The sequence below is a fragment of the Hyperolius riggenbachi genome, chromosome 1, assembly GCF_040937935.1.
Source record: "Hyperolius riggenbachi isolate aHypRig1 chromosome 1, aHypRig1.pri, whole genome shotgun sequence".
NCBI classification, from domain to species: Eukaryota; Metazoa; Chordata; class Amphibia; order Anura; family Hyperoliidae; genus Hyperolius; species Hyperolius riggenbachi.
In genome coordinates, this window is record NC_090646.1 from 518,306,403 (window position 1) to 518,329,024 (window position 22,622).

The following is a 22,622-nucleotide window of genomic DNA, read 5'->3' on the forward strand; positions in this document are numbered from 1 at the left end:
TTTTTGACATCGCGTACGATTTGTATACAATACTTTGAATAGCAATGCCTATTTTCACGTTATTTGTGTGAAAATTCACATTATTTCTATGGTTACAGGAAGTTGTCTGCAGTCATGATTCTGGATGCAGATAACTGACTCCAATGAATGCCTATGGGCCCGTTTCCACTAAACGCAATTTTTCTGGTGCAGATTTCCCATAGTCATTCATTGGAGTCAGTGTTTTGCACCCAGAATCCGCATGTAGTGTAAATAGGCCCTAAGCTGTTACTAGGCCTATTATGTTATATTTGGGCGTATGAAAATTTGCATAAAACGCATACAAATTTACAAGCACATTTTCTTTAGTAAAATCTTTTTTACATCCCAAAAAAATAAAAAAATAAAAATAAAAAAAAAATTTCATGCCACAGTGGAAACGTAGCCTTATACTTTGTCGTAGACCTTAAACTAGCATGCAGATTAGATGTTCGACTTAAAGTGTACCTGAGGCGACATCTCTAGGTTTCAACTTTGACTGCATTTTCCACCTGCATGTTTCAGGTGTGTAATTCACACTACTGAAACTTGACAGGTCAGCAGGATGCCTGGCAACTGGTAATGATAATAATAATTTGTATCGCTTTTGGGGACTCCAAGCACTTCAACCCTGCGTTATGCAGTCACAAAGGCTCGGGAAAAGAAGTGGGATTTTAGCCTTTTCTTAACCACTTGAGGACCCACCCTTTACCCCCCCTTAAGGACCAGCGCTGTTTGTTTGGATCTGTGCTGGGTGGGCTCTGCAGCCCCCAGCACAGATCCGTGGCCACACAGAGCGATCAGATCGCCCCCCTTTTTTCCCCCCTATGGGGATGATGTGCAGGGGGGGTCTGATCGCTCCTACTTGCAGGCATTTTGCGGGGGGGGGCACCTCAAAGCCCCCCCCCGCGGCGACATTCTCCCCCCTCCCTCTCCTACCTGCTCCCCCGGGAGATCTGGGCTGCACAGGACGCTATCCGTCCTGTGCAGCCAGTGACAGGCTGTCTTCTGTCACATGGCGGCGATCCCCGGCCGCTGATTGGCCGGGGATCGCCGATCTGCTTTACGGCGCTGCTGCGCAGCAGCGCCGTACAAATGTAAACAAAGCGGATTATTTCCGCTTGTGTTTACATTTAGCTTGCGAGCCGCCATCGGCGGCCCGCAGGCTATTCACGGAGCCCCCCGCCGTGATTTGACAGGAAGCAGCCGCTCGCACGAGCGGCTGCTTCCTGATTAATCAGCCTGCAGCTGGCGACGCAGTACTGCGTCGCTGGTCCTGCAGCTGCCACTTTGCCGACGCACGGTATAAGCGTGCGGTCGGCAAGTGGTTAAAGGACAACTGTAGTGAGAAGAATATGGAGGCTGCCATATTTATTTCTTTTTAAAAAATTCTAGTTGCCTGGCAGCCCTGCTGATGTATTTGGCTGCAGTAATGTTTGAATAATACCAGAAACAAGCATGCAGCTAATCTTGTCAGATCTGGCAATAATGTCAGAAACCCCTGATATGCTGCATGCTGTTCAGGGTCCATGGCTAAAAGTATTAGAGGCCGAGGATCAGCAGGATAGCCAGGCAACTGGTATTGCTTAAAAGGAAATTAATATGGCAGCCTCCATATCCCTCTCACTTCAGTTGTCCTTTAAAGGGAACCTAAACTCAGGGATCTGGATTTTTCCTTTTAAAATAATACCAGTTGCCTTACTCTCCTGCTGATCCTGACTGTCTACTACTTTTAGCCACAACCCCTAAACAAGCATGCAGATCAGGTGCTCTGACTGAAGTCAGACTGGATTAGCTGCATGCTTGTTTCAGGTGTGTGTGATTCAGCTACTGTTGCAGCCAAAGAGATCAGCAGGACTACCGGGCAACTGGTTTTGTTTAAAAGGAAACATCCATATCCTTCTCAATTTAGGTTCCCTTTAAAGCTGTCCAGCGAAGGAGCCTCTCGCACTGATTGTGGAAGTGAGTTCAACTGGAAATACATTTGGCAGCCTCCTTATCCCTCTCAGGTCCGTTGTCCTTTGAACCCGAGGTAAAAATAAACTGATGAGGTAAACAATTGCATTTATCCCCCTTTTTTTTTTTTTTTTTTTTTTTTTTAGATATGCATGCAGCTTATTTTGACATATTTTTGTCAAAAACATCTGATCTGCTACATGCTTGTTCAGGGTCTATGACTACAAGTATTAGAGGGAGAGGGTCAGCAGGACGGCCAGGTACCTGGTATTGCTTAGAAGGAAATAAATATGGCAGCCTCCATATCCCTCTCACTGCATGTTCCCTTTAAATCAATAAATCTGGTTGATAGTAAAATAGCTTATAGGGATTCAGTTATTAGTATGCTAACATGTTCCTTTTTTTTAATGTCTTTAAAGGGAGAAGCAACCTGCAAAAACATACAAGCTGATGAGTACCTAGAATGTTCTGCCAAATTCCAGGAGAATGTAGATAAAGTTTTCAGAGACGCCACACTGATTGCACTGAATAACATGAAGAAGGAGAAGAAGATGAAGAAGAAGAAGTCCTGTTTGCTTCTCTGAGACTGGCACTGCTGCCTCTAGTAACCTCACTTCTTAGAACTGCCAATTCAAAAGTACTGGGACTCATTTTATTGTAAATAAGTTTTAATTATATTATGGGTATTTACAGATTCAGGCCTGGTCTACTGCTGACTCATCCTGATTTTAGCTCACGGACATGGAGTAAAGTTGGACAAGCGAGTCCAGGCATTGTTGGCAAGGCCGAGGACCTCTGGCAGGCTGGAGTTTTCCTTGTACATCCCATATTGTGGCTGCAAGACTGGCAAACTGCAGTGGCATCATTCTGTCATTGCCTGGAGGGACATGACTGCCACAGGTGTATACATCACGTCCGGATCTCAATGGAGAGCCTCACTTTCTACATTATGAATTAGAGCAACTTGTCATACTAAGAACCCTTTTAAAAGTTATTGGCGTTAAATTTCTTGAAGTATTTAAGTTGAATATATTTGATTTATACAAAAAATGTAGTCATTTTTCTTTCAGATTGCTAAATTTGTTCAAGCAGAGCTGCTAACATTTGCCTGGAAGTTCCTATGCCACTCTGTTGATTGCAACATTAATAGAACTTTTTATAATGCAAGGAGTCTCTTACTTTAGTTTTTTTTTTTTTTTTTTATTTAAAGCAAATCAAGTTTATTGATCATAGTAAAACATACATCGTCCAAATTAACATAAAAGATATGTATAAACAGTGACAATGAGAATTATGAAGGGGTACAATTATACAATCTTGATAGTTGTTTAACCAGATCTGCCTTCAGAACATGAATCCCAACATAAACAACATTAACAACCATAACATAGCCTGTTACTTGCAATAGGTAGCAAAACCTAAAAGAGTAATAATTAGACCCGTGGGGGGGGGGGGGGGGAGAAGAGGGGGAAGGGAGGAGGCCCGGGAGATGGGAGGCATTTCTGGGGAGGCAATTTATTACAAAGAGGGAGATAAGAAGTCTTGAGAGGTGTACGTAGTGGAGTTATTACAATAGCCAGGCGGTTTATCTACGGGTGCGAGGGGAGTCTATCCATAATCTCCATATAGTATTAAATTTGTTTAGAGTGCCTCTTTTTTCATAAATGGCCTTTCGAAGTGGGATGACTTTGTTAACACAGCTGATCCATTCAGAGCGAGTAGGGACTGTGGGAAGTATCCAATATCGAGTAAGGAGCTTTCGGGCTATATGCAGGACTTCTAAAGTGAAACGTTGAGCATTTTTATCTGAAAATGTAGTTGGAAAAATATGAAGTAAGCAGATCTTTGGATCACATGTGATTGGGCAGCCCATATAATCATTTAAGAATTTGACTGAGTCCAGTACATATTAACCTCCGGACAGGACCAGATCATGTGGAAAAAGGTGCCTCTGTCTGTCATACATTTAGGGCAATTTGGAGAGACTCCAGGTTTAAATTTAGAAAGGCGAATTGGAGTAAGAAATGCTCTATGGAGGATATACAGGTAAATCAACCTATCAGGGTTTTGTTAGCATCTCCGCACGCCCCTATCAAGCGAGTCTTCCCATTCCTGATCATCTATCGTGCCAACATCCATTTCCCATAGTAGCTTGCGAGAATTAGCTTTGACACTAGCTTCAGGGGAGATAATTGCGTTATATAACATAGTTATTAAATGCTTAGAGATGCTGTCCCCCAATATGTCATATATAACACTATCTTTTAATTCCGCTGGGAGAAGGTCAAATTGCTTGTAAAGGGCATGTGTTAATTGCATATATTTATAGAAGGCGGTACTTCGCAAATGAAATTCCTCAGCCACTTGGGCAAACGACTTGACCATATTTCCCTGCATCAGTTGGAAAAGGAACTTTATCCCCTTATTTATCCAAAAAGTGTTATCAGTGAGTTTGCAGAATTCTTTTAGGGTTTGGTTTTCCCATAGCGGGAGATGTTTAATTGTGTTGGTATGGAGTGATTTTTGATGTGCCTTGTCCCATACGATAAACATTTGTTTAAGCGTTGGGGGAAGCCTTCGGAAGTGTGAGATGCCCCTCCTGCCCTTTAATAAATTGTACAGCGGATCAGTATATTGCAACCCCAATTCATCAAAAAGAAGAGACTGCAGAGTCCCTTTACCCTCCCTGAATCCATCATAGAGTAAAGACAACTGAGCTGCTAAATAATACGAGTGGCAATCAGGTAATGCTATTCCGCCCATATCCTTGGGACGTTGCAACACTGATAAGGATAGTCTGTCTGTGATTGGACCATATAAATTGTGTAAGTTGTGCATTTAATTTTGCAAATTTAGCTGGAGGGAGGTATTCAGGAGAATGCCAGGTAACATATAATATCTTGGGTAACAGTATCATTTTGAATATATTGGCTCGACCCAGAGTTGATAGTGGTAGTTTTTCCCATGCTCGGAGCTTTGCAATCGTAAATTGTAGTAGAGGGGCTAGATTAAGGCTATCATATTCTATTATTGATCGTGATACATTTATACCAAGGTAGCGAAATACACTGACCCACTGCAAGGGGGATTCCAGCTGATCCTTCGTCGGGGCAAAAGTATCTACTGGTAGAATGGAGGATTTGGACCAATTTATGCGTAGCCCTGAAAAAAGACCAAATGTAGAAATAACAGCGAGAGACACTCTAAGGGACTCACCTGGATCTGATAAATATAGGAGCATGTCATCCGCATATAAACTGACTTTCTCCACAATATTACCCTTTTCCCATCCTCTGATTCTACCTTCATTTCTGATTAATGCTGCCAGTGGCTCTATGGCCAGGTCAAAGAGCAGGGGAGACAAGGGGCATCCTTGGCGTGTTCCTCGTTGTAATATAAAGGAGGATGACAGCCAGCCATTCACCTTGACCTTAGCCACAGGGCCACTGTAAAGCAGACGAACCCATGAGGAGAATTTATTTCCAAAACCGAATTTACTTAAAACTGCAAAAAGGAAGTCCCATTCTATTGTGTCGAAAGCTTTTTCTGTGTCTAATGACACTAGAACGCGAGTCCCGACATTACTATGTTTAGCTTGCAGGTTGACATATAAGCGACGCAGATTCAAAGCCGTGGACCTATTGGGGATAAATCCAGACTGGTTTCTATGGACAAGGTCCACTATCACAGTATTGAGTCTGCGCGCTATTACTTTAGCTAAAATTTTAATAACTGTCTGCAGTAATGATATTGGACGATACGAGCTGCATTCTTGGGGATTTTTCCCGGGTTTTAAAATGAGCGAAATAATTGCTTCTCGCATTGAATAAGGTAATTCACCTTGTTCCAGTGCTACATTATATAATTTCAGTAAAATAGGGCTGAGTGTAGTTGCCAGTTCTTTATATAGTTCTGCCGGGAGGCCGTCTGAGCCAGGGGACTTAGAGGAGGGAAGAGACACTATAGCATCATTAATCTCTGTCATACTGATGGGTCTGTCTAGTAATAAAGTTTGAGATTCTGTAAGAGTGGGTATATTTATCTGTGCAAGATATTCCTCAATTTCAGCAGGTGATTTAGATGTCTGCTTAGTGTACAAAGTACTATAGTAAAGCTCAAATCTTTTTAATATTGCAGCAGGTTCAGTTAGGATTTGGCCATTGGTTTCTATAATATGGGAGATTACCTGTGGTGTCTCTCGCTGCCTAGATATTTTGGCTAACAGAGCACCGCACTGGTCACCTGATTCGTACCACCCCTGCTTGGCAAAAAGTAGTTTGCGATTAGCTTTCTCTACCAATAGATGCTCATATGCAGCTAATTTAGATTTATAGTTCTGTTCCGTAGCTAGGGTAGGAGAGACAGTATATGCCTGTTCCGCCTTAGCCAGATCATTTTTAGCAGACTGTTCTTGTTGTGCAGATGCTGCTTTGCAGTTTTTAATTTCTTTACAAAAGATATCTTTGAAATGCAGTTTTAGCACGCTCCAAATTGAAGCATAAGAGGCCTCCTCTCCCTGGGCATCCACATACCCCCGTATAAGCTGTTCCATAGATATTGTGGGCAGAATCTTAGTTATCCAAAAGGAGTTTAACTTCCATAGGTCAGCTCGTGGCGGAAAAACCCAAGAGAAGACTGCTTTACATGGAGAGTGATCAGACAGTACTGCAGGTAGATATTCAATAGACTTACAGTTTGGTAAAAGTGAATCACTAGCCAGAAGATAATCGATGCGTGAACGTGAATGATGGGTAGCTGAGTAACAGGAGTATACTGATGCCCCAGGAAAGAACTCATGCCATATATCAGTTACAGATACAATTTGTAGCATTTGCCATAGCTTAGTAGGTGCGGTGGATGTATTAGCATTGGGGTGCTTGTCAAGGGAGGGGAACAGCACATAATTGAAATCCCCTAGCCATATAGCAGGCAAGTGTGGAAATTTGGCCATATATGACAGTGCTTGTTTAATTACGTCATATTGGAAGGGAGGTGGTATGTATATTGCAATTACAAGAATTGGTACATTGTATAGGATACAATTTAGAAAAATAAATCTGCCTTCACTGTCTATTTTACTATCACAATGTTAAAAATAAGCTCTGCGTGTGATTAAGATAGACTCCACGAGAGTGAGAAGTATATAAAGAGTGGTAGCTCCACCCTATCCAAGGCCTAGACACTGCTCTGGTTAGTGAATCATCTAAGTGGGTCTCCTGTATAGCTATTACATCCACCGCATGTTTCCTTAAGGTATTCAAAATCACAGATCTTTTTATTTTATCCCGCATTCCCCGTACATTCCAGGTTATAAAGGACACTTTAGCCTCCATGGTATAGTATTAACGCATAGTATCCCAGCCCACCCCCGTCCCCCCCACCCCCCGCACAGGTACCATAACATACAGGCTTTAAACAGAGAACCAGATAAACTCCCAGCTCCTTGCCATTATAACGTGGCCTGAGCATTACTCCCAATAAAACATAGTCTCTGAGGTGGTGACTCTTCTTTAGCCAAACTGCAGGTTGCAGGGCTTCATAGCAGAAGTGTGGCATTGTATTAGTGCAGTCAGTCACCCCAGGGGGGGTAAGAACAAGTTCCAGCACAGACATAAAGCGAGCAGGGCGGCCCAATCTCGCCCCGGCAAGAGGAGTAATGAAAAATAGCATCAATGTCATCCTGCCATGCCTTGCAGTAAATATATAAACAACAATAAAGGAAAGTTATAATTTGCTTCATAATAGCAAGGCTGTGTAGCAGTACTTACGGCATGGATAGATGACTACTGGATCATTCAAAGGAAACAAGATAGTCTTTGCAGACATGTTGGACATAGATCCTAGGAATCCCGCAGCGGAGATACTGCCGTTATTGGCCGTTTATCTAGCCAGGAGAAGACTTCAGAGGCCGATGTGAAAAAATGTGTTTCCCCGTCAGCAACTACCCTTAGGCGGGCTGGAAATAGCATACTGTATTCCACGCTGTCGGAGCTTTCGTTTCGCCTCGATGAAACTGGCGCGCATTTTCTGTGTCTCCACACCAAAATCAGGAAAGATAGAGATGGTAACATTCTCCATTTGTATATCTCCCTTCTCTCGAGATAAACGCAGCACTGTGTCTCGATCTCTGAAGTGGAGTAGCCGCCCGATGAAAGTGCGGGGTTTGGCGCCAACAAGTTGAGGCCTAGAAGGAATCCGATGGGCCCGTTCAACGGAGAAGCACGTGGTGAAGGCATCTCGGCCGAAGTGCTCTGTAAGAAATCGCTCCAAAAATTCCTCGGCATTATCTCCCTCTGCTTTCTCCGGCAGGCCTATAAGACGGATGTTGTTCCGCCGAAGACGGTTTTCCATATCTTCTTGCCGGAGAAGCATGGTTCTCACCTGGGATTGTGTAGAGCATTGTTCGCGTGGTAGGTGCCTCGTATCATCCTCCAGAGCAGAAATACGCCTCTCCGTTTCTCTCACTCTTTCCCGCAGGTTCCCCATGTCGGCACGGATTAGCTGGATATCAGCCTTAACCACTTCCCGACCGCCTAACGCACAGAGGCGGCCGGGAAGTGGAGCCCTTAAGGACCGGCTCACCCACAGAGGCGGCGGTCCATTTAAGGGCATGGGCGGAGCGATCGCATCATCCGTGACGCGATCCTCCGCCGGCGCCTGTCACCGCTCGCCGCAACATCCCGCCGGCTATACGGAAGCGCCGGCGGGATGTTAACCCCGCGATCGCCGCATACAAAGTGTATAATACACTTTGTAATGTTTACAAAGTGTATTATACAGGCTGCCTCCTGCCCTGGTGGTCCCAGTGTCCGAGGGACCACCAGGGCAGGCTGCAGCCACCCTAGTCTGCACCCAAGCACACCGATTTCTCCCTCCCCTGCCCCAGATCGCCCACAGCACCCATCAGACCCCCCCCCCCCCCCCGCCCACCCCCCAGACCCCTGTTTGCACCCAATCACCCCCCTAATCACCCATCAATCACTCCCTGTCACTATCTGTCAACGCTATTTTTTTTTATCCCCCCCCCCCCTGCTCCCTGCCCCCTCCTGATCACCCCCCACCCCTCAGATTCTCCCCAGACCCCCCCCCCCCCCAGACCACCCCCCCGTTTACTGTATGCATCTATCCCCCTGATCACCTGTCAATCACCCCTCAATCACCCCCTGTCACTGCCACCCATCAATCAGCCCCTAACCTGCCCCTTGCGGGCAATCTGATCACCCCCCCACACCAATAGATCTCCCACAGATCCGACATCAGATCACCTCCCAAATCCATTTTTTACATCTATTCTCTCCTCTAAACACCCACTAATTACCCATCAATCACCCCCTATCACCACTTGTCACTTTTACCTATCAGATCAGACCCTAATCTGCCCCTTGCGGGCACCCAATCACCCACCCACACGCTCAGATTGCCCTCTGACCCCCCCCCTTATCAATTCACCAGTGCATTAATTACATCTGTTCTTCCCTGTAATAACCCACTGATCACCTGTCAATCACCTGCCAATCACCTATCACCCATCAATCACCCCCTGTCACTGCCACCCATCAATCAGCCCCTAACCTGCCCCTTGCGGGCAATCTGATCACCCACCCACACCATTAGATCGCCCGCAAACCCACCGTCAGATTACCTCCCAAATGTATCGTTTACATCTGTTATCTTCTCTAAACACCCACTAATTACCCATCAATCACCCCCTATCACCACCTGTCACTGTTACCTATCAGATCAGACCCTAATCTGCCCCTTGCGGGCACCCAATCACCCGCCCACACGCTCAGATTGCCCTCAGACCCCCCCCCTTATCAATTCGCCAGTGCATTAATTACATCTGTCCTTCCCTGTAATAACCCACTGATCACCTGTCAATCACCTGCCAATCACCTATCACCCATCAATCACCCCCTGTCACTGCCACCCAACAATCAGCCCCTAACCTGCCCCTTGCGGGCAATCTGATCACCCACCCACACCAATAGATCGCCCGCAGATCCGACATCAGATCACCACCCAAGCGCAGTGTTTCCATCTATTCTCTCCTCTAAACACCCACTAATTACCCATCAATCACCCATCAATCACTCCCTATCACCACCTGTCACTGTTACCTATCAGATCAGACCCTAATCTGCCCCTTGCGGGCACCCAATCGCCCGCCTACACGCTCAGATTGCCCTCAGACCCCCCCTTATCAATTCGCCAGTGCAATATTTACATGTGTTCTCCCCTGTAATAACCCACTGATTACCTGTCAATCACCTATCAATCACCCATCAATCACCCCCTGTCACTGCCACCCATCAATCACCCCCTGTCACTGCCACCCATCAATCACCCGCTGTCACTGCCACCCATCAATCAGCCCCTAACCTGCCCCTTGCGGGCAAACTGATCACCCACCCACACCAATAGATCGCCCGCAGATCCGACATCAGATCACCACCCAAGCGCAGTGTTTCCATCTATTCTCTACCCTAAACACCCACTAATTACCCATCAATCACCCCCTGTCACTGCTACCTATCAGAATAGACCCCTATCTGCCCCTAGGGCACTCAATCACCCGCCCACACCCTCAGAATGCCCTCAGACCCCAGCCCTGATCACCTCGCCAGTGCATTGCTTGCATCTACTCCCCCCTCTAATCACACCTTGAGACACCCATCAATCACCTCCTGTCACCCCCTAGCACACCTACCCATCAGATCAGGCCCCAATTTGCCCCGTGTGGGCTCCTGATCACTCGGCCAAACCCTCAGACCCCCTTCCGATCACCTCCCCAGTGCATGGATTGCATCTATTTTCCCCTCTAACCACCCCCTGAGACACCCATCAATCACCTCCTGTCACCCCCCTAGCACTCCTATCCATCAGATCAGGCCCAATACAACCTGTCATCTAAAAGGTCACCCTGCTTATGACCGGTTCCACAAAATTCGCCCCCTCATAGACCACCTGTCATCAAAATTTGCAGATGCTTATACCCCTGAACAGTCATTTTGAGACATTTGGTTTCCAGACTACTCACGGTTTTGGGCCTGTAAAATGCCAGGGCGGTATAGGAACCCCACAAGTGACCCCATTTTAGAAAAAAAAGACACCCCAAGGTATTATGTTAGGTGTATGACGAGTTCATAGAAGATTTAATTTTTTGTCAAAAGTTAGCGGAAATTAATTTTTATTGTTTTTTTTCACAAAGTGTCATTTTTCACTAACTTGTGACAAAAAATAAAATCTTCTATGAACTCGCCATACACCCAACGGAATACCTTGGGGTGTCTTCTTTCTAAAATGGGGTCACTTGTGGGGTTCCTATACTGCCCTGGCATTTTAGGGGCCCTAAACCGCGAGGAGTAGTCTAGAAAACAAATGCTTCAAAATGACCTGTGAATAGGACGTTGGGCCCCTTAGCGCACCTAGGCTGCAAAAAAGTGTCACACATGTGGTACCGCCGTACTCAGGAAAAGTAGTATAATGTGTTTTGGGGTGTATTTTTTACACATACCCATGCTGGGTGGGAGAAATTTCTATGTAAATGGACAATTGTGTGTAAAAAAATCAAACAATTGTCATTTACAGAGATATTTCTCCCACTTAGCATGGGTATGTGTAAAAATACACCCCAAAACGCATTATACTACTTCTCCTGAGTACAGCGGTACCACATGTGTGGCACTTTTTTACACCCTAAGTACGCTAAGGGGCCCAAAGTCCAATGAGTACCTTTAGGATTTCACAGGTCATTTTGCGACATTTGGTTTCAAGACTACTCCTCACGGTTTAGGGCCCCTAAAATGCCAGGGCAGTATAGGAACCCCACAAATGACCCCATTCTAGAAAGAAGACACCCAAAGGTATTCCGTACGGAGTATGGTGAGTTCATAGAAGATTTTATTTTTTGTCACAAGTTAGCGGAAAATGACACTTTGTGAAAAAAAACTATTAAAATCAATTTCCGCTAACTTGTGACAAAAAAATAAAAACTTCTATGAACTCACCATACTCCTAACGGAATACCTTGGGGTGTCTTCTTTCTAAAATGGGGTCATTAGTGGAGTTCCTATACTGCCCTGGCATTTTAGGGGCCCTAAACCGTGAGGAGTAGTCTTGAAACAAAAATGACCTGTGAAATCCTAAAGGTACTCATTGGACTTTGGGCCCCTTAGTGCAGTTAGGGTGCAAAAAAGTGCCACACGTGGTATCGCCGTACTCGGGAGAAGTAGTACAATGTGTTTTGGGGTGTATTTTTACACATACCCATGCTGGGTGGGAGAAATACCTCTGTAAATGACAATCTTTTGATTTTTTTACACACAATTGTCCATTTACAGAGGTATTTCTCCCACCCAGCATGGGTATGTGTAAAAATACACCCCAAAACACATTGTACTACTTCTCCCGAGTATGGCGATACCACATGTGTGGCACTTTTTTGCACCCTAACTGCGCTAAAGGGCCCAAAGTCCAATAAGTACCTTTAGGATTTCACAGGTCATTTTGAGAAATTTCGTTTCAAGACTACTCCTCACGGTTTAGGGCCCCTAAAATGCCAGGGCAGTATAGGAACCCCACAAATGACCCCATTTTAGAAAGAAGACACCCCAAGGTATTCCGTTAGGAGTATGGTGAGTTCATAGAAAATTTTATTTTTTGTCAAAAGTTAGCGGAAATTGATTTTAATTGTGTTTTTTCACAAAGTGTCATTTTCCGCTAACTTGTGACAAAAAATAAAATCTTCTATGAACTCACCATACTACTAACGGAATACCTTGGGGTGTCTTCTTTCTAAAATGGGGTCATTTGTGGGGTTCCTATACTGCCCTGGCATTTTAGGGGCCCTAAACCGTGAGGAGTAGTCTTGAAACGAAATTTCTCAAAATGACCTGTGAAATCCTAAAGGTACTCATTGGACTTTGGGCCCTTTAGCGCAGTTAGGGTGCAAAAAAGTGCCACACATGTGGTATCGCCGTACTCAGGAGAAGTAGTATAATGTGTTTTGTGGTGTATTTTTACACATACCCATGCTGAGTGGGAGAAATATCTCTGTAAATGGACAATTGTGTGTAAAAAAAATTAACAAATTGTCATTTACAGAGATATTTCTCCCACCCAGCATGGGTATGTGTAAAAATACACCCCAAAACACATTATACTACTTCTCCTGAGTACGGCGATACCACATGTGTGGCACTTTTTTGCAGCCTAACTGCGCTAAGGGGTCCAAAGTCCAATGAGCACCTTTAGGCTTTACAGGGGTGCTTACAATTTAGCACCCCCCAAAATGTCAGGACAGTAAACACACCCCACAAATGATCCCATTTTGGAAAGTAGACCCTTCAAGGTATTCAGAGAGGGGCATGGTGAGTCCGTGGCAGATTTCATTTTTTTTTGTCGCAAGTTAGAAATGGAAACTTTTTTTTTTTTCTCACAAAGTGTCATTTTCCGCTTACTTGTGACAAAAAATAATATCTTCTATGAACTCACTATGCCTCTCAGTGAATACTTTGGGATGTCTTCTTTCCAAAATGGGGTCATTTGGGGGGTATTTATACTATCCTGGAATTCTAGCCCCTCATGAAACATGACAGGGGGTCAGAAAAGTCAGAGATGCTTGAAAATTGGAAAATTCACTTTTGGCACCATAGTTTGTAAACGCTATAACTTTTACCCAAACCAATAAATATACACTGAATGGGTTTTTTTTTATCAAAAACATGTTTGTTCACATTTTTCGCGCTGCATGTATACAGAAATTTTACTTTATTTGAAAAATGTCAGCACAGAAAGTTAAAAAAAAAATCATTTTTTTTGCCAAAATTCATGTCTTTTTTGATGAATATAATAAAAAGTAAAAATCGCAGGAGCAATCAAATAGCATCAAAAGAAAGCTTTATTAGTGACAAGAAAAGGAGCCAAAATTCATTTAGGTGGTAGGTTGTATGAGCGAGCAATAAACCGTGAAAGCTGCAGTGGTCTGAATGGGAAAAAAGTGGCCGGTCCTTAAGGGGTAGAAAGCCCTAGGTCCTCAAGTGGTTAACCTCATCCACCTTTGTTGTAAAGGTTGTTGTAAGCGAGGCATGCATAGCGTTGATAGCTTCCAGTATCTGCACAGTGTCTGGCAGGGAGACGTCCTCAGTCTCTGGAGGGGGATCCGGTGCCGCGCCATCTTGGATCGGCTGCCTGTATTTATCAAGCGGGCCTGTTGTCTTCTCCTTGTCTTTCTCTTTGTGTTGGTTTTTTGGAGGCATAATTACGCTGTGGGTTCTTTAGCGTTCTACCCAAGTAGTGTAGAATGTTTTTTTTCCTTCGATAAAAGGCAGGATGAAGTAGGATTAAGGTTGCCGGAGAGCAGAGCTCAGGAACACACGTCTGCTCACATGCCTGCGCTAGCCACGCCCCCTTACTTTAGTTTTACCAATCAGGGCAGGCGGAGGATATGGTGCTGGCTGGCTCTCTCTGTGGAGGTTTCATCTCAGCGTGAGGTAGAATCCTGCTTCCAAACACTGCAATGGGTTTATCAGGACAGGTGCAAAGAAATTGTATCAAAAGCCACACAGTTGCCCATAGCAATCAGTCAGGTGTAAACTAAGAATTCTGATTGGTTGCTTTTGGCAACCCCCGTCATTCCAGTGTTTTATTTTTTTTGGGGGGGGGGGGTTGTTTGCAGTAGTTTTAGCTTTTTTAAATAAAGCCAGATACACACCACTAAAGCTTGTCAGAAAGCAGTGCAGCTGCCGATGGAGCTACACACAGGGTGAAGGGCCCAGCTCACTTGTACATTCACGGTTGTGGAAGAAATAATCAGCACTAGTGTCTTGAGAAACATAAGGTGTATTTTCTCATCGTGTCACCAATGTGTTTACTGCAGTTGCTCAGTCCAATGCAAAAGTAGCGTGCAAATAAGTAGATAAGCTGGCTGACCTCTTTGTACATATATCTTTTCCAGGGAGTGGTTTTGTAAAGAAGAAAGGTAATACTGAAAATCTGTCATGAGGAAATGGACTAATACAAAGTTTTTTTTTTTTTTTTTTTACTACTTACTAGGGGACAGCAACATGGTGAAAAAAACATAATTTATGGTGCGTTTTACTCAGCAACAATGTACCTTTTTATATGTATAAATTTTACAGTTTTTCACAATCGACCACCAAAAGTGAGTGGGATATGCAGGCTGGCCTATTTATTTCCTATTTAAACAGGTGTCATACTTGAGGCCTGCGGGCCGAACCAGCCCCTCCTCACCATTTTTTTGGGGCCCTCAAGAGCTTCAAATGTGCATCATTGTAAGCAGTAAAAGCATAACCGTACACTGCCTTTCTGTCCAAAGCAGCACACTGGTGACAGCATTTCTTGTTGAAACATTGTCAGTTTGTGTAATGTAGTAACAGCTCCCCTTCAGCGCTGCATCTAATCTCTTCTGTGCTGACAGCTGCAAGCTCTATGCGCCACTACACTACTTTGCAGACCGAGAAGGAGCAGCCCCCATATCCTCCAGCCCCTTCTCTCCACAGTCGTTATAGTAGGAGATTGTTTTAGACTTTGGCCCCTTGCGTCATTGCGTTTGACACACCTGTTTTTCAACAATACAAATTCTCCTGGTGATCCTCTGCCTCGAAGGGCCCATTAGCTGAATTTCCCTCTAGGTTTCCTGCTGGGTCCCATAAAGTAGACTAGCATCTATCATTCTGAGTTAAAGGACATCAATCACAAAAAATAAAGTGGATAGCATAAATAGCACTGATATGTTACCAAGAAAATGTTAACATTTTAATGTAATGGTTATAAACAAATTTCAATATAAAAAGTTGATTTTTAACATTGACATCTGATGGAGAATAGCCAGTACCAAGTCAAAGGGGAACATAAGTGCTGCATACCTGTGTAGGTGGTACATCCCTGGCTCTTGTGGCATGCTGATCACTGCCATTATCCCGAACCGCTGCAATGTACATGAAAAAGTGATCTGCAGGAGATCCTCAGGGTAACAGCAGACAGCTACACTGACTAGAGCCTAGTGGGCATACACATCATTACTGTGGCAATGCATCTGTCATCTGTAGCTCTGAGTGTCACTGGCAGTGTAGCTACATATGAAAAGACAACAAAGTACATGCATGATAGGTTCTCTCACCAGGAGTACTTAACACAAAAAAAAAGTATGTTCCCCTTTCACTTGGTACAGGCTATTCTTCGTCAGACATCAATGTTATCGTACATTGACTTTATATTGAACTCAACCTTGGCTGCAACATTTCCATCACATTACAAAGGACCTATAAGTGCAATGTCCACAAAGCACTTAAAGGACCACTGCTGTGAGGAATATGGAAGCTGCCATATTTATTTCTTTTTAAAGGACACCAGAGGTGAAAATAAACTAATGAAAAAACTAATGAAAAACAACTGTATCTATCCTCCTCCTAAAAATGACTTAAAGAGAATCTGTATTGTTAAAATCGCACAAAAGTAAACATACTAGTGTGTTAGGGGACATCTCCTATTACCCTCTGTCACAATTTCGCCGCTCCCCGACGCATTAAAAGTAGTCAAAAACAGTTTTAAAAAGTTTGTTTATAAACAAACAAAATGGCCACCAAAACAGGAAGTAGATTGATGTACAATATGTCCACACATAGAAAATAAATCCATACACAAGCAGGCTGTATACAGCCTTCCTTTTGAATCTCAAAAGATCATTTGTGTGTTTACCTTCTGTCCCCTTCTTCTCTCATGCACTGAACATTACAGGCTTCCTGCAGACAGCTGTGCCTGTGTTTGTAATTCCTCAGTATGTGTCAGCCAGCTACTTTCACAGCCTAACAGAGGAGGATTTTTATCCAGCTCTCTTCTATCACTGATAAGATAGCAGAGAAGCTGCTGGCTTATGTAAATAAAACACACACTGGAGTGTGCATAGAGGAACAGACCAGCACGGAAGAGTTGGCAGCCTTCCAGGCACAGGCCGACAAGTCTGACAGGGGAAAGATACATTGATTTATTACAGAGACCGTGATAGTACAAAGTGCTGCAGTGAGCCAGAACAGATTAGAATAGGTTTAGGAACTTGTAGGATGGTAGAAAAAATGTTGTAATTTTTGTTACAGAGTCACTTTAAGATATTCCACAGTTTTTTATATTTAAATCTAATTTTTTAAGTTAGGAAAAGTGTTTTATAGTTGTAATATCTTATCAGTGAGGGTCACACTGTAGTCTGACCCAGTCCTGACTCACAGGAACTGCCACTTACATACCTGATGTTTAACTCTTTCAGGCAGAGAAAGAAAAAAGGAGCATAGCATATTTATTTGTGTGCTAGGCATTGTACAAACACATCATGTCACGTGTCACCACGGGTATCCTTTAACTACTTCGGCCTCCTGGACGTACTAGCTACGCCCAGGAGGCCATGTGCGCGTCTGCACGGCCCGCGGTTCGTTAGCCAGGCAATCAGTGAATCGGGCTATGGTGCCCGATCACTGATTCCTCTCCCTCACAGAAAAAGGGACACCTTCTCTCGGAAGCTTCGCTTTTTCTGGCTGTTGCGTCTCCCTTGCATCCCCCTAAGCGCATGTTACGCTTAGAGTGACGTCATGTAAACAAACTCATGGCCGCCATCTTGTGGTCAAAAAAGTAAAACTACAACTAAAAGTAAAAAAAAAACCTCACATTTACATTATAAAACTACTGTTTACATCCCACCCTCCCAAAAATACCCAAATAAAATGTTTTATATATAAAAAAATTACAATAAAAAAAAAAAAAAAAAAAACATGTAAATATTTACGTAAGGGTCTAAACTTTTTAAATATCAATGTAAAGATGAAATATTTCTATATTTTTATTTTAAACTTGTAAATAGTGAGATGCAAAACGGAAAAAATGCACCTTTATTTCCAAATAAAATATTGTCGCCATACATTGTGATAGGGACATCATTTTAACGGTGTAATAACCGGGACATATGGGCAAATACAATACGTGAGTTTTAATTATGGAGGCATGTATTATTTTAAAACTATAATGGCTGAAAACTGAGAAATAATGAATTTTTTCAGTTTTTTTTCTTATTCTTCCTGTTAAAATGCATTTACAGCAAAGTGGCTCTTAGCAAAATGTACCACCCAAAGAAAGCCTAATTGGTGGCAGAAAAAACAAGATATAGATCAGTTCATTGTGATAAGTAGTGCTAAAGATATAGGCTAATGAATGGGAGGTGAACATTGCTCAGATGCATAAAGTGAAAACGACTGAAGGCTGAAGTGGTTAAGCAATACCAGTTGCCTGGCAGTGCTGCTGGTCTATTTGGCTGCAGTAATGTCTGAAACAAGCATGCAGCTAATCTTGTCAGATGTGACAAAAATGTCAAAAACACCTGATCTGCTGCATGCTTGTTCAGGGTCTATTGCTAAAATTATTAGAGGCAGAGGATCAGCAAGATAGCCGGGTAAGTGACAGTGCTTAAAATTAAATAGATATGGTGGCCACCTCATACCTATCACTACAGTTATCCTTTAAAGAGACTCCGTAACAAAAATTGCATCCTGTTTTTTATCATCCTACAAGTTCCAAAAGCTATTCTAATGTGTTCTGGCTTACTGCAGCACTTTGTACTATCACAGTCTCTGTAATAAATCAACTTATCTCTCTCTTGTCAGACTTGTCGGCCTGTGTCTGGAAGGCTGCCAAGTTCTTCACTGTTGTGGTTCTGCTATGAACTCCCCCTTCCAGGCCCCTCTATGGACACTGCCTGTGTGTTATTTAGATTAGAGCAGCTTCTCTCTTCTCTTTTACAAGCTGGATAAATCGTCCTCTGAGCTGGCTGGGCTTTCACATAGTGAGGAATTAGACAAGGGCAAAGCTGTTTGCAGGAAGAAAAGAGCAGCCTGAAACTTCAGTGCATGAGGAGATGCAGGGGGAAAGAAACACACAAATGATCTCTTGAGATTCAAAAGGAAGGGTGTATACAGCCTGCTTGTGTATGGATGTATTTTCTATGTGTGGACATACTGTACATCAACCTACTTCCTGTTTTGGTGGCCATTTTGTTTGTTTATAAACAAACTTTTTAAAACTGTTTTTAACCACTTTTAATGCGGCGGGGAGCGGCGAAATTGTGACAGAGGGTAATAGATGTTCCCTAACGCACTGGTATGTTTACTTTTGTGTGATTTTAACAATACAGATTCTCTTTAAAGGGAACCAGAAGAGAGAGAGGAGGGATATGGAAGCTGACATTTAATTTCAAAGAATACCAGTTGCCTGGCAGTCCTGCTGTTCCTCTGCTTGTAAAAAAATGTTATGTATATACCCTGAACAAGCATGCAGATCAGGTGTTTGAATTGCTCACAAGCATGCAGCTAATCTGGTCAGATTTTTGTCAGACACTACTGCAGCCAGGAAGATCAGCAAAGCTGCCAGGCAACTGGAAATAAATATGGCAGCCTCCATATACCTCTGTTGAGGTTATATACTTGCCTAATGATACTTTAGAGCCTTCCGGTTCCTCCATGCTGCTTGTCTTCCTAGGCTGTGCCTGGACAAACTCCTTGACCTACTAGCGCTTCGGTAGTCTTCGGGGAGCTTTCAGAAGTACTCACAATACTTACAAAAACTAGCGTATCCGTACTGTGCACTCGGAACTCTGGGATTGAGCAAGTGCAGCGTGGGTGCATTACTCTCCGCAAGTACTCAGGGATGCGAGTACTTCCAAAGGCTACCTGAAGGCTACCGAAGGGCTAATTGACCTAGCAGGCCAAAGACTTTTGACTGGGCATGGTGCAGGAACGATTGGCAGCATGGAGGAACTACAAGGCTCTATAGTATCCAGACCATTACCTCTTAGGAAAAACTGAATTTTGCCTTCTTAAAACAAGGTATTAGCAATTATTTAGGTTGGAGTCAGCTCAGAGGTGTCCCACACTGCACCACTGCTTAATTTGCAAATTCTTTGTTAGCTAACCACACCTCCCGATCCACTGGAATGCAATGATTTTTTTTTAGATTTTTAATATTACAGCCTAACTAATCCAACATGCATACAGACTGTTTTGAATACGTTGATCCTTATCATTGCATGGCATGGAGTAAGGGCTGGTTCATACGGGCATCTGCCCCGTCTTTACTGCTGGCATTCGGGACTCGGCGTTAAACGCTCCCATTCAAGTGAATGGGAGCGTTTGTACCAGGCTTTTACTGGCGTTTACGGGAACGCAGCGTTCAGATCCTGATTTTCCCTGGCGTTCGAGGCGACCCTGGATGCTACATGATCCAGGGACGGTAACCGCTGCGGCTAATGTCCCTCTGTGGGGGAGAAAACCGCTGACTGCAACTGAACGCCAGGGAAAGCCACTGAAAGCTCGAAAGCAACGCCTCCGAAAGCCGGGCAGATGCCCGTGTGAACCAGCTCTAATATGGCTCTATGGGGTAGGACTTGTAACACCCAGAGTCACAGATTACCCAGCAAGCTCAGGGTGAACCAGACCTCCTAGGAGTGTGTAAGGGGCTGAAAGAGACCAAAAAGCATCCTTACTAAAATGCTATGCAAAACAGAAGGGCCCATATGCAATTAACTTTTTCTCGAGTTTTTTTCCTAGGTGATCTTTTTAGTTGTTAATAAAATTCCCTTTAAGCCACCAAGAAGATACTCAACATACTTTTGTTAGTACCTTTCCACCTACTTTTAAGTTGAATAGTGGTTTAAAGTTAATTTAACTAGATTAGAAGATTAAAAATGATCTCATAGGAGAAAACTCAGGAGAAAAAGGGACTTGCATATGGGCCAAGGTATTTGCAATTGTTCAGGTTTGAATGAGATCTCCCACGATGCATCAATGCTGAATATGCAAATATCTCTTATTTTTGTTTGTGATGGCTAAACACTCCTCCAGAACTGCATATTCAGCAGTGAAGCAAAATCACATTGAAATTTGCAGTGTAAAAAAAAAGCCTGAGGCGGCTTTCACACTGCACATGGCAAAAGTCTCATCTCGTGTTTGACGTCCAATGCAATACATATAGTTTTTCCCTGAAAATAAGACCTAATATCTCAGAATGTAACTGCTTCTGTGAGTTGCTTTACATCAGTATTTTCTTCCTAGACTTATTTGCACTTTCCAAGGTTTTTGCAGTAGGCGATACTAGAAAAAGAGGAAAAAGGAATGTGGAGCATAGAAGAGGGCTGAGAACATTCCCTGCCAAAAGCTCTGTGGAGTCCTTATAACAGCAGCTCTGTGTCACAAATAAAAGGTACTGTATATTCTGGCATATAAGATGACCCCTGACTTTTGAGAAGATTTTCCTGGTTTAAAAAGTAGTCTTATATGTTAGAATATACACTATTTAAAGTGTCTCTTTCCCCACAAATATACTATTTACTGAAATCAGGAAAATAAAAGCTTTGGGAAATTGTCCATATTCTATTTAAAGCCACTGCTATTTGCATTAATAAAGCCAATTCTGGCTACTAATTATGTAACCTCATTACATATTTCATTTTTGCACATATAATTGTAGATCTGGTTCACCTTGACAGACAGCACTATGTTCTAATCTAGACAGGCTGGGGAAGGGCTGAATGTTCTGGCTGCTGTTACTGCTGTCTGGGTATTCTTTGGGTAGCTTGGATTTGCTGTCCTTAGAACAGGAAGTGAGAAGTCTCTCAGAGGCAGGGGAGAGAAATGGCAATAAGAAATTATAATGTGAAGTCTGACTGATGTTACCCTTCCCTACTATAACAAACACTTGCCTGTAGTAACAAATTTCTATAGCATAGGTATATTGTGTTATAGTAGAGCGGAATAACAGCTCATCTAAACAATGATGTACCTGACTGACCTACATCAAATAAGGGCGTGGGGTATAGCAAACATTTTAAGATCTGGGCTATAACAATTGTTTCTTTATCTGAGATAGAATGTTAAAATTACGGTAATAAAAAAATCACAAAATATTTTCTAGCAATTAAAATATTTACACTTGTAATAAGCATAGTAGACAATTGGTAAATATCACCGATATTTTACTACAACTAAACCTAACTGCACAGAGCTATTCATCAGGCACTTCAATTACTTCTTTGGCACTCAATAGCCGATTTCGCTTTAGCACCTACATAGTACATTAGGCACAGGTGCCCAAATTTCCTGATTCCCTTGACTGACATTAGCTGCATAGAGCTACAAGGCCTCTTAAAAGTGTACCTGAGATGGTTCACTAGACCACATTTATAGTTACCTGGGGCTTCCTCCAGCCCCATGAGCACCGTGGCATCTCTCGCCACATCCTCTTCGGTCCATCTGTTCTCCCGCAATAACTCTTGATAATCTGGGCAGTCGCTGGCTTCTGTTCAAACACCCCTTGTCATGCTCTTCCCATCCCCTGGAGCGTTCTGTGCCTGTGCAGTAGTACTACACAGGCGCAGAATGCTCCAGGGGATGAGGGCACACACCCAAGCCATGCATGTGCAGAAGCCGATGAGTGGCGGCAACCGACCAGGTTACCGGAAGTCGTAGCACCAAGACGGAGGGGCTGAAGAGGATGGCGAGGGAAGTCCCAGGTAAGTATTAATATGGGCCAGTGTATCATTTCTGGTACACTTTAAAGACAACTACACTTGTTACAGCTCCCAGGTCACTTGT

At 43.4% G+C, this 22,622-nt stretch overlaps 1 protein-coding gene and 1 long non-coding RNA gene across 2 annotated transcripts in view; one reads left to right on the forward strand and one right to left on the reverse strand.

Moving 5' to 3' along the window:
- RHOF (ras homolog family member F, filopodia associated) overlaps window positions 1–3,141 on the forward strand; it is a 105,414-nt gene extending 102,273 nt beyond the window's left edge. Inside the window, exon 5 of the mRNA XM_068244974.1 lies at window positions 2,394–3,141. Coding sequence (XP_068101075.1) covers window positions 2,394–2,558 — 165 coding nt within the window. The 3' untranslated portion in view covers window positions 2,559–3,141. The remainder of the gene's footprint in view (window positions 1–2,393) is intronic.
- Window positions 1–22,622, reverse strand: part of LOC137524764 (uncharacterized) — a 56,147-nt gene that overhangs the window by 28,469 nt on the left and 5,056 nt on the right. The gene's annotated exons all lie outside the window — the stretch shown is intronic.